At 34.8% G+C, this 13,128-nt stretch overlaps 1 protein-coding gene across 1 annotated transcript; it reads left to right on the forward strand.

The window, feature by feature from the left end:
* The first annotated feature begins 262 nt into the window (after nt 1–262).
* LOC124842359 (21.7 kDa class VI heat shock protein-like) lies at nt 263–2,018 on the forward strand. Its single transcript, XM_047318822.2, has 2 exons — nt 263–639; nt 1,643–2,018. Exons 1-2 carry the CDS (start codon nt 339–341, stop codon nt 1,873–1,875), a joined length of 534 nt encoding a protein of 177 aa, XP_047174778.1. The 5' UTR covers nt 263–338; the 3' UTR covers nt 1,876–2,018.
* The last annotated feature ends 11,110 nt before the right edge of the window (nt 2,019–13,128 follow it).

The following is a 13,128-nucleotide window of genomic DNA, read 5'->3' on the forward strand; positions in this document are numbered from 1 at the left end:
TAAAATTAATTTATACCTAAATTATATCTCTAAGTTCTAATATAATTTCTATAAATTCTTAATTTTAACTTTTGAAAACAAATCATTTTTTTATTTTTATTTTTCTTCATGAAAAAAGTGTTCATGGAAGTTTATTTATAGACTTGATATATGACATAGTTTATCTTTGTTTCAAAGCAAGGTATTGAAAAGAAAATATTCTGCTTAGCTATAAAGGCTTCCAAATATTCTAAATGAAATTATTCTCTACTTTATAAAGTGCTTCCCTTCCATCACAAGAGAAAGACCAGAAAATTTCCCTCTACCACTCTCAAATTATTTTGAGTCTCGTTGGATCAATGACAAGTTCTAAGAAGCTCCAAGTTGGAACAGATGATCAAACTCCACATCAATGGTGTGTTCCACTTGGAGAAGATGTTTTCAGAAGATTGTTGAGCCAGGCCAATCCAGCACAGCTCAAGATTTTTGGTGATGGCTCACTTTTCAGTCCAATGTTGTTTGGAAAGTTCTTTGATCCTTCTGATGCCTTCCCTCTATGGGAGTTTGAGTCAGACATCTTGCTGTCTCATCTCTCCAACCACAACACTGTAGATTGGTATCAAACAGATGAAGGTTACATGTTAACTGCAGAAATACCAGGTACCACAAAGTTCTGCAATTACACCTACCGTTCTTGTTTTATAGTTGTTTTCATCATCTGAATGTGTTCAAAAAGTCATATAATGTTTTTAAAATCTGTAAATTAAAAAGCATAATGAATTTTATTATATCTTGGAGAAACTATGGGTGGAGACAAGGAAACCTCCACGCTTAGTATCAAATTCTTCTTTACCATATGATTCAATATTTGGAAATGTGAGAAATGTTAATTAACAATTTAATATTCCATTTATTATTTTAAACATATTTCAAGGCTTCACACATCAAACCTAATTAAAATGCATGTAAAATAAGTTAGCTGTTATAATTTTTTTAATTCCATTGTATTTAAATTGTTTTTACTCCTTTTAAAATGTATGAATTTTTATTTTAATTCCTATTAATTGTTTTTCTTTGTTTACATCTTTTCAAACTTTAAACTAATTATTTTGATTTCAAAAATCATTTTAAGATAGATAAATAATATATATTGTATATATCTTAATTTAAAAAAAATATTTGGTGCTGTTATTATATCATTTATAGTAACATGCATACACTTTGCCATGATCATTTGATATTTTTAAACAAATAAACACTAGTAAGTGATATATTAATTAGAATAATTTTCAAATAGATTATAATAATTTTCAAGTTTAGAAGGAGTAAAAAAAATAAGGAATTATTTCAATAACAAAAAATAAAACATACTTATATATCACAACTTAAAACTTTAAATTTTATTTTTTATCATTGACAAAACTTGATTGAGAATCAGTAAAATTTGGTAATGTTAACTTCTTATTTAACTCTTATACACATAATTTTTAAAAGAGAAAGGTGTGTTAGAAAATATAGAAACTTCTCATGTAACTAAGCATAGAGTTAATCAATCAATCAAATAACGAACCAAAAATGAAATTGAGTGATTGAGAATGAGATGAAGCCTGGGGTGGAAAAGTGATTTACTAGTACAACTCTAACTTTGATTTTGTTGAAACAGGAACTGAGATAAGTAACATTCAAATCCATGTTGATAACGGGAAGGTTGTGGAAATTAGTGGACAGTGGAAGCCACAAAAAGTTTCAAAGGCAAGTGATTGGAGGTGTGGCCATTGGTGGGAACATGGATATTTTCGAAGGTTAGAGATGCCAGAGAATGCAGATTTGAAGATTATTGAAGCTCACATTCGTAATGGAAGAATTTTGGAAGTAAGAATACCAAAGTGTTCTTGATGTGGTTTCATGCAGATCAAGTCATAGTAGAGGTTGTAACAGTATCTATTATATATATTTCACAAACATAGAACCATAATAGTATAACCATACTATTGGACAATTAATTTTAGTGAAATGTTTACAATCACAAATGTTTTTGAGATTGAGGTTGAAATTTTTTTTATAAATTGATCTCGTTAAGATATACTCAACATATTATATTAAAAAATAAGTTTAAGTCTAACTCACTTTTATAAAATTGGTTTATAAGACGAGTTTGCACCCTAATATATATTTTGTCTCTAGAACAAAAAGGGAAGTCCTATATTAGGTCTCAATTTCCGGGTATAAGGAACAAATTGAATTAATATAGTTTGTTTCATTCTTTTCAACATATTCCATAATATATGTTAAAATATATTTTCCGTAGATATTATAGGCATGTGGCGTACAAGTGCTGCTGGCCTTTTCAAAAATAGTGAATGACATACCCAATTTCATGTTTGGAATCAAGAATTCTCAAATTAAATGTCTAAAGAAAATATGAGGGACACAAATATCAAGGTATACAATTTAAAATTCAAGGTTCAATATAACAAAAAAGTTGAATAGATGAAAACAAAGAAAAAAGTTAGTAGAAGCATGTGAAAAAAAATACAAAAATCAAATATATATTTACTTGAAAAAAAATATAAAAAAATTAATTGTAATTTTCGCTCCGTATTGTACAGAATCCACAGTTTTGATTTCTAAATTTTATCTTCCTGATTTTAGTTTTAAGTTTTAAGTTATATAATTTTGGTCCACAAATTTTCCTTTACAAAATTTGATCTCTTAATTTTAAATTATACATAAGTTTTCTTTTTCAATTTTTAGTTTTAAAAGTATATCACTGTCAAATTACCTTCGATCTAGTTTTTATATAGCTGCTATAATTGTTAATAATGTAATGAAAGTTATAAGTATCATGCGTTTTTTTTTTCTCACTGTGATGTTTAAAGTAGTAAAAAATTATGAATAATTAAACTCAAAATGGAACATAGTCACACATAATTGAAAACTAAGAGATTAATTGCGTAAACAAAATTTAAAACAAAATTACGAATAATTATAAATTAAGGGACTAAAATTGTAGAAAACAATTAGAACCAAAACTCAATCAAATCTAAAGTTAAAATACTTCTTTTTCATTTTCTTCTCCCAAATCTTTCTATATTATTCCAAACAAACTACTTTAATTTCATCACTTCTGTTTCTGCAGAGTTGAAAGTTTTCATATATAGAAAATACATATCATTATCCATCCATGTTAGCTAAGGAAATAAAAATGACGATTTGTTGAATCGGGACAATAAAACATGTCAGACCCATAAAAACCCCAACTTAGTGGAGTACACGTGTAAGCTAAAGGGTGTCTGAAATTCAGAAAATGGATGCCAGGTGTGTGATGCAAATTGGATGATCGATTTTGACGGTAGGAGTAAAACTTAAGCTTCCAAATTTCGTGCCACTTTTCTGCACGCACCCTTCATCTTCAACCTTCTGAATCTCCTCCTTCTCTCTACCATCCCCACCTTCTCTCTAAGGATTCTCATCCTTTTCTTCTTCCGATCATCACTCAGGCACCGTTTGAACTCTCCCAGCATCAAGGGCTTTCGTTTAAACCGATCAAGTTGTGGTTTCAAGTCGGTGAGTTACTTTCTCCTTAGAACGTTCGTTTCTTTTCACATGCAAACCTAGATTTCTGGTTGCATGAGTGGATCATCTTATTCTGAGTATTTCTGGTCTTCTGTTTGGTTTAGTTTCTTAAAGCGTAACTGTAGAACGCTAAGGTCTCTGGTAGTGGTGAGCTATATCTTGTATCGTTGAGCGTTCGGCTACATTAGAGGTAAGGGAAACTTATATAATTTGATTAAGATTTTTATTTTGAATGGTTGCATGTTGATTGATTGTTGAATGGATAGGGATATTGTCTGAGAGTCATTCTGTAATGATATTGTGTTTGAGAAACTGGAATGATATTGTGTTTGATGACTTGGTTGATGATGAAATATTGTATGTTGTTTAAAAGTATTGATGATTAATGAAAGCCATGAAATGGGTAGGGATATTGTCTGAGAGTCATTCTGTAATAATCTGCAGAATTATGTAAACTGTAACCGAGAGTCAGTATTGACCGTTCGGTTTTCCTTTGAGCGTCCGTCTAAACTAAATTCTTCTTCTGTAGAGAATTTAGTTAATGACGATCGGTTTTATATTATTAGATATATGTAACTAAGTGTTCGGTCTAAGTGGTGTTCGGTCTTAAACCAAGCGCTCAGTCTCGTCTCAGTAATATATCATTACCAATTTTTAAAATAAGACCGCTCGACCAAACTCAATAGCGTTCGTTTTCTTCATAGTATCTCGTCAGTTATTAGTATTTGGTCTCAAACAGTATCGGTCTCTTTAATGTTAGTCTCGTACTAAAAGCTAAGTATAAATAGCGTTCGTTTTCTTCATAGTATCTCATCAGTTATTAGTATTTGGTGTCAAACAGTATCGATCTTTTTAATGTTAGTCTCATACTAAAAACTAAGTATAAATAGCGTTCGTTTTCTTCATAGTATCTCGTTAGTTATTAGTATTTGGTGTCAAACAGTATCGGTCTCTTTAATGTTAGTCTCATACTAAAAGCTAAGTATAAATAGCATTCGTTTTCATCATAGTATCTCGTTAGTTATTAGTATTTGGTGTCAAACAGTATCGGTCTCTTTAATGTTAGTCTCATACTAAAAGCTAAGTATAAATAGCATCCGTTTTCTTCATAGTATCTCGTCAGTTATTAGTATTTGGTGTCAAATAGTATCGGTCTCTAAATGCTTTCCGGCCTAGAGTCTTAGTACTCGGCCTAGGCTTTGTGCCGTTCGGTTTGAACTCTCAGGGGTCCAGTTCAATGAAATGGCTCACCTAGTAAATAGCGTTTGGTTCTGTTATTTACTATGGAGTGTTATTCCTTTCGGTTTCTTTCATAATTCTGATAATAACTCTTTCGGTTCCTTTCATAATTCTGATAATAACTCTTTCGGTTCTGATCTGTTTGTGAGCTGAAGACCTCTCGGTCTCACTCCTAGTGTTCGGTCTCGTATCTATGTTGCAGGCTATTGTTCAGTATTCAGTGTCATATGGGATTTCTGTTACAATTGGTTCGGTTTGATATTTTGATAATGAAATATGATGGAATGTGATATGGATAAAATGAATATGGTTACGTAAGAGTATTCCAGGGAGGAATATCTCATGATTTGGTATTGGATTGGTGAAGTATGAATGTGGACAAGGCTTAGCTGGCGTTTATCCTGATATTCCGTGATTACTCATTCTCATGTAGAGAGGAGTAAGTCATGTGTGGGAATGGCAGGAGGTCCTAGTCCATAAGGTTAACTTGGACGGAACGAATTAACCTCGGGTGGCAGCTGTTGAGGGTATCCCAGTTACTACATCACCCGGGTGCACGAACGTCGTAGCTACACAGAATTCATACAATTCGGACAATCAGATTAAAGTGGTCGGTCATTGCATGCTTTGACTTATGATTTTGGTTGGAAGTATATGATTTGATGATTGCATGATTAATTATTTGATTGTATATCAAATTTATGTGAAATACATGTTTGATATAATTAATTAAATTACATAAGCTTACCCTATTTTTTCACGTCTTGTCTGTAATTGTCGTTCGGTCGTCTGTTCCTGTTGCAATGATCATCCTGTGGATGTGAGCATAAGGAGAAGAGTTGTTGGAAGAGGCTTTGGTAGAAGTGGAAGTGAAAGAGGAACCCTAGGAATGTTCGGTCGTTAGGTTAGGTTTTATTTTTTAACACCGCTTGGTGTAAGTTTAGTTTAATAACCGGTCGGTTTGGACTTTAGTTGTGATTTTGTAAAGTCTTAAATTCTGTAATATTTTGTAAGGTCGTTCGGCCATAAGCGTATTACTCCCTTTCTGACTGATTTGTAATATTGTTAATATGTGAGTATTCTACGATATGGTTTTATTACTGTATTTGTTGGATGTTATAAAACAAAATAAAACGTTTTTAGTACAATTCTAAATATATGAAAAATTAACTCTAATATAAGAATAGGTTTTGGTTATTTGTAAAACTTGTAAAACCTTGAAAATGACACCTGAAAGGGAGGGACAGATGTCTCAACCAAAAGAGATTTAACATTTTTTAGAATTTTCCAAACCACAGCTCATCTCATTTTCTCAGAAATCTACATCTCTCTAAAAACGCAAACCTCTACCTTTTCTCCTTCTTCTCTCTAGAAATTTTTCATCTCCTTTTTCATCTTTTCGTCAAATAGCCACCGTTTAAGCAATCTGGGAGTCAAGATCTTCAATCTCCACCAATCAAAGTTTGGTTCAGAGTTGGTAAGTCTTGTTTTCTTAGATTATTGTTAAATTCTGTAACTTTTAAACACATGCAAGCTGATAATAGTTGAAAAATTGTTATTTTTATACTTAAAATTGACTTCAATTACAACCTTTATGACTTAGAAATTAGCTTGAACTCATGATTTTGTTGAATTATTGGAAATAACAGAGATGGACAGGTTTTATGCTTGATTTCCTTGTTTTTGCAGGTTTTTAGATGAAATTGGTGAAAGAAGTGAAAAGGGATAGAGATGGAATCAGAAAAGGACACAAAAAGTGCAAAAGAGGATAAAACACAAGTACCGCTCAATGCCAATTACCGTTGAGCGGCACTCTCAAAGACCCGTTGGCACCGTTGAGGGGAAAAATGCCGCTGAGAGTGATGAGTGCATATTTATGCCCACATTTATGCTTTAAAATTTAATTTTTGATGGGATAATTATGTTTAAATGATTGATTTTAAACGAATTTGTGATGATTGGAATTGTTGGGTTTGGAAAATAAAGAGACATAAAAAGTGAGTTTTAGCGCATAAATTATTCTTGGATGTTCTAATGTTTATTTGTGCAGCTGAGAATATAAGTTTTATTTGTTCAAATGGCAATTCAAGGCCCAAAATCAGATTTTATTTGCAAAGTAATATACAAATGGGCCAAAATGGCACACCTTATCCTTACACCCCCTAAAATCCCTACATACACTCCTATTTCTTAAACAGGCCAAAGACCGAGCCCAAACACTAAGCCATTTCTACTACACCTCCCTAAGTTTCCTATACACACCCCTCCTAAGCCAAACTTCACCAGATCATGCCACATGGCAATCCTCCACAAACATATCAAACCGTCCAGATGATGCCACATCAGTCATCCTTACACTAATCAGTGAGACAATCAGGTTTTGCCACATCACCACCTATGACACCTCAGCCCTAACACATGAGCATCATCTTCCACCCACTGAAACCCTAACCCTAGCCGCCATTACCGTGCCGCCGTCGCCGCAAGCCCAACGCCACTACTGTGCCACCGTCATCACCATGCCGAGAAACCGCGCCACCGCGCCGCTCCGACCACCATGAACGTCCAAAATTTCCTTGTGTTGCCAACTCCATGACGCCGTGAATCACCACCTTGTCGCCTCCACGCCAATCGCGCCACTATTCATCTCCTCCGTCGCACACCACCATCAACATCACCATCAATCGCAGAAACCCCATGCCCGTCGCGCCATCAACAAACGGTGAGATCAAGCTTCTCCATCTTCATTTCCTTCATCGCGACAGAGAACCAGAGGCAGCCATTGACGCAACCGAGCTCCTTCTCCATCCGCAAGCAACCATCAACACAGCCACCTCGCTTCTCGCTCACCATCTTCATCTTCTCCCTAGCGCCACCGACAACACCACCGTCGCCCAACCCCGGACCACTGTCAACCATCCTTTTCGTAGAGCCACCCGAAATCACGAAGACCATCATCGCGATTCAACCTGCAAAGAAACACACATCCAGAATCGCTCCGCAACCACCTTACTTGATCGTGACGCACCCCCTCCTCGCGTGTTCAACATCATCACTGTGTCGCAACCACCACTAACCTCCATCGTCTTCGCACCGCGAGCACCTGCAAGAAGAGAAATCCAAACAGCGAAACCCTCAACGCGCTACTCTCCAATTCGCGGCGCAAGCAGAGGCGGAGGTGGAAGCTCTTTTCCCCAATTTGATGAAACCCTAATTTTGGGTGGAGAAGGAGATTGACACGTGGTGGGCATTCATTGGGCGCGACCTTTCTCTGGTCAAAGCTGGTCAACAGGGGTTCTGTTGCAATTTTGGGGAATTCTAAAGGGGCTAAAGTGCAGATAGAGACAATTTCAGGGTATTTGTGCAATTTTGGAAAGTCAGAAAAAGCTAAAAGATAAAATTCAGTTGTTGAATTAATTTAAATTGGGAATATCAACAGAAAATATCTTCCAAATAATGTTATAATTATCTAAATCTTTTAGTTATTTGGAAGATATGAGATAAAAGATTCTTTCAACTGAATATTCAGAGTCCAAGCCCAAGCAAGCCCTATATTAAGAGACCCAGGGGACTTCACTTAATTCATTCTCTCATACTCCTCTCACTTTTCTCTCATCTTGTATTCAACTCCATTCATGGAGAGCTAAGCATCTAGGGCTATTCTACTATAATTCCATGACGGATTCTGAGGTTACGTTCAGTTAATGCAATTGTTTACTTTGATTATTGATTTAAGTTGTTCTCTCTATGTCTTTCATCTCTCTATCTTGTTAAAAGCAAAGATTTTTGCATCATAATATGCTTGAATCTACATGCATATTGATTATATGAGTTTTAGGGTTTCTAGGTTTAAATTGAGAATCTACTTTGATTTAATTTAGGAACTTTAATATGATTAAATGGTTTTTACTATCAAGTGAGAATGTACTTTGATTGAGTAGTTTTAATTTCAATTATAATCAATTGAGAATTTACTTTGATTGATTAGCTTTTAATTTGGTTAGGAGATTTAAGAATAGACATGATTAAACACAATAGAATTTGATTGAGAATGTACTTTGGTTGAATTTATTGTGAATAATCTAGAAAGGTTTTGCATTTGATTGAGAATTTACTTTGGTTAAATGCATGATCGCCCTCGAATTAATTAAGAATGTACTTTAATTAATTTGAAACTTAAACAATAATCAATTGAACAATTATCCATGAATAACCGCTGATGAATCTATCTTGGAAAAGTAGTGGAATTAGCCTATTTCATCATAACCGTTTTTAAGTTTCTTATTCATTCTTTAAACATTCTTAAACCATTACTTTTATTCGTAAGCATTGCATAACATTCATAAGAGTCAGATATTCGAAAGCAATTCTGTGTTCGTTGGGAGACGACTCAGGGTTACGTTAACCCTATCTACTTTCTTAAATACTACTTGGCAATATTGAAGTTGCCTTGAAAAGTAGTATTAATTTGATAGCTTCAACGACAGCTTATCAGCGAGGAAGAATGGAGCACGCGCTACTACCGCTGAGCAGTATTTACCACTAAGCGACACTTTTCTGGGCTTGGGCCTACTTTTCTGTAATTTTTAGAATATTATATAAGGTTTAGGACATTCTAGGGTTTGTATCTTTGGCTGGGACGAAGCAAAAACGCACTCTTTCACCCCTTGGAGGAGGATTTTGGATGCTAAGGCTCCTTTCTCAACTTTTTAGGGTTCTATCCTTCACTTTTCCATTATATTTCATCTAGTTTCACCATGAATATGGTGAACTAAACTTATTTTTTTGTTGGGGAATCAATATAAATCTTTAGAAACTCTCTTGTATGGAATTTGTTCTTCAAGATCATTTTTATGATACATGCTTTCTTTCATTAATTGTTAGGATTTTTCCTCTTTGCTCAAAACATGCATTGTTTAACTCATTCGATGTCATGATTATTGGTTTTGTCGATATGGACACATACGGGGAAATCTAGATCTGGGGAATCTCTCCCATCAGAACCTAGACATAGGAGTATGATAGTTGGTTGCCTTTAAGCTTATGTTCACTATAATACATGATTAATTGCTAGGGAGGCAAGATATTGTAAACTAGTGATTACGATTAGGCTTTATTCGCCGAGACATCGGGTTTAAACTAATTTCGAAAGTGACATTAACATTAATGAAAAGAATTATGAATTCCTAAGTACAAGAGAGTGGAAAGGATGAAATTGATAAACCCTAACAACATATTCATCCATATATTTCAATTCACGTGTTTTGTTTCTTCTTGCCCATTGATCATCACATGCATACATATTTACTTTTCAGTCTTTTGCATTTGAAACTCACAACAATTTGTTCTCAAGTCTTAAATAATCAATAAATTACAGAACTGTATAGGCCGTGAGTCTCTTGGGAAACGATACTTGGTCTTACCAGGATTATTACCTAATACAATTCGGTTACACTTGTCGAGGGGTAAACAAGTTTTTGGTGTCGTTGCCGGGGACTCGTGATTTAACTAGTCTATTTGTGTGATTTTTGATTATTTTTGACTTGTTGTGAATTTTGTTTTTATTTTTCTGTTTTTCTGTTTTTTTTTCGGTTTTTTTTTCGGTTTTTTTTTCTATCTTCTTATCTTTTCAATTATATCTTTTGATTATTTCTTCTCTTTTTTATCTTTTTGTGCTAACAAAATTTTTCTAGGGTTTTGTTTCCTTGTGTATGCAGGGTAATATTCGAACTAGAAGCAAAAAGATTTTTGAACCTCTTCTTGAAGGCTTAAACGAAAGTAGAAGGAGGAGGAGAGTTCGAACTTCAAGAGAACTATTCCCTTCTCCTGAGACACTCTTACAACCTTCACCACCAAGGTCTTACCATAGCACTGAAAATATGGCAAAAGAGAATAATGGTAGACAGACTCTTGCATATTACACCACTTTGGTTGGCCCTCAACATTTTAACAGTATAGCAAGGCCGAGGGTCAATGCTGCAAACATGGAGGTGAAACCGGCATTGATACAGTTGGTGAAAAGCAATCAGTTTAATGGGCTATCACATGAAAGCCCGTATGAACATCTCACTACCTTCAATGAAATCTGTAACACCATGAAGATAAATGGAGTGTCCGATGAAGCAATCAAGCTTAGCTTGTTTCCTTTCTCATTGGGAGGCAATGCTAAGTTGTGGTTAAATTCTTTTCCAGAAGGTAGTTTTACAAAATAGGAAGTTATGGTTGCAAAGTTTTTGAACAAATACTTCCCACAATCTAAAGTCAACAAAGGGAAGCAAGAGATCTCTTCTTTCAGACAAGGAATGGAGAAGACATTAGGTCAAGCATGGGACAGGTACAAAAGCTTTTTGAGAAAGACTCCCATGCACGGTTTTGATGAAGCAGTAATAGTTCTACTTTTCCTTGGAGGTATTGGTTCACAAACCAAGTTGATGTTGGATGCCTCAGCTGGAGGTAATATTAAATGTAAGACTCCAGAAGAAGCAACAAAATTGATAAAGAACATGGTTGCTAATGACAATGAAATGCATAGTGAAAGAGGAGCCTCTGTTCAACCGAAAGGGGTTCTACAATTGCAGTCAAATGACGCCTTGCTTACTCAAAATAAGATTATAACTCAATAGTTGGAGAATCTAACAAAGACACTTGCTCAATTGCCAAAGGAATTAAAAATTGTTGCTCAAGTTCAACAACAGATGTGTGAACTATGTGGTGGTGACCATATTAATGGTCAATGTGCTTTTGTAGTAGAGGCCCTAGAAGATGTAAATTTCATGAACAATCAATTTCCATACTGCTAAGGTAATTTCAACCAAGGATGGAAACCTCACCCAAGCATGAGCCAAATTCAGGGACAATTTGGACAAGCTGGGCAATCAGGACAATTTAATAGGCCACAACAACAACCATCATTATGGCAACAGATGTCTACACTCACTGAAAAACATACAAAGTTGGAAGAAACTCTTAACCAATTTATGTAGGTAACCATCTCAAATCATAACAGCACTCAAGCAACCCTTAGAAGTATGGAGATGCAAATCGGACAGTTAACTAAGAAGTTGGAAGAAAGGCCTGATCAGAGTTTTGGGGCTAATACTGAGGTTAACCCTAAAGAAGAGTGTAGAGTTCTAGAGAGTGTAGATGTTGAAAGAGTAGAGTTAGAGAGAAAAGAAGAGAAAGAAAAGAGAGTAGAGGAAAAAGAAAAGAGAGAAGAGAGAAAAGAAATAGAAGAGAGATAAGAGATAAAAATTGAAGATATTCTTCCTTTTCCAACAGATTATGAGAGATTAGAGAAAGAGAGACAATTTGGGCATTTTACTGAAATATTCAAACGATTGGAGGGTGATTTACCTTTGAAGGAGATATTGCAACAAATTGAAAATTATACAAAACCCGTGGAACAAGTCTCCACAAACAAAAGACATAGAGAAGAGGAGACAATAATTACAAAGCGGTCAAGAAGAAGCTACTCCCTCCAAAAGAGAAAGATCCAGGAAGTCATGTGTCATAGAAAAGAAAAAGGTAAATAAAGCCCTACTTGATTTATGGTCAAACGTTAATTTAATACCTTATTCTTTACTTGAACAAATGGGTGATCTTAAAGTCAAGCCTATAAAGATGAATTTGTTAATGGCGGATGGCTCTTCAAAGAATCTGTATGGTATAGTAGAGGATGTTATGGTTTGTGTTGGAGAACTAAAATTATTGGTGGACTTTGTGGTGATGGAGATGAAGGATGAAAGGGTTCCTATTATTCTTGGAAGGCCGTTTATGAAAACGGCTAAAGTCATCATTGATGTAGATGAAGGAATAATGGTGTTCCAAGACCGAGGAAAAAATAAGGTTGTTGATGTCTTTAAAGAGGAACATCAGACAGAGACTAGTTATAAAGCTACATGTCAGGATGCACCCATGACTAGTTCTACAAATTCAAAGTCAAACTTCAAAGGTAAAAATTGTTTTTTGTTTCAGGATAAGGAAGAAGAACAAGATAGCAAAGGAAGGACGGTTCATGATGATTCAATGCAAGCACAACCCAAACCTGGTAAACATGTGAGATTCAAAAATAGGTTGTGGGTTGTAAAAGACTACAAGGAAGATGGAGTGATAGAAATTGAGTCTCCACATTCAAGAAGAATCAAAGAGGTGGACCAGAAGCAGCTAATGAGTTGGTGTGATGATAAAAAGATAGACACCAACATTGAAGATGGAATGTGAGCTTTATGAACACCAAAATGTGATGTCACAAACTTGTTTTTCAATCGGCAAGTGTGACCGAATCGTTCAAGTAATAAACTTGGTAAGACCAAGTATCGTTCTTCCCAAAGGACT

This window comes from Vigna umbellata, chromosome 6 (assembly GCF_029865625.1).
Source record: "Vigna umbellata cultivar VRB3 chromosome 6, Vumbellata_1.0, whole genome shotgun sequence".
Taxonomy (NCBI): domain Eukaryota; kingdom Viridiplantae; phylum Streptophyta; class Magnoliopsida; order Fabales; family Fabaceae; genus Vigna; species Vigna umbellata.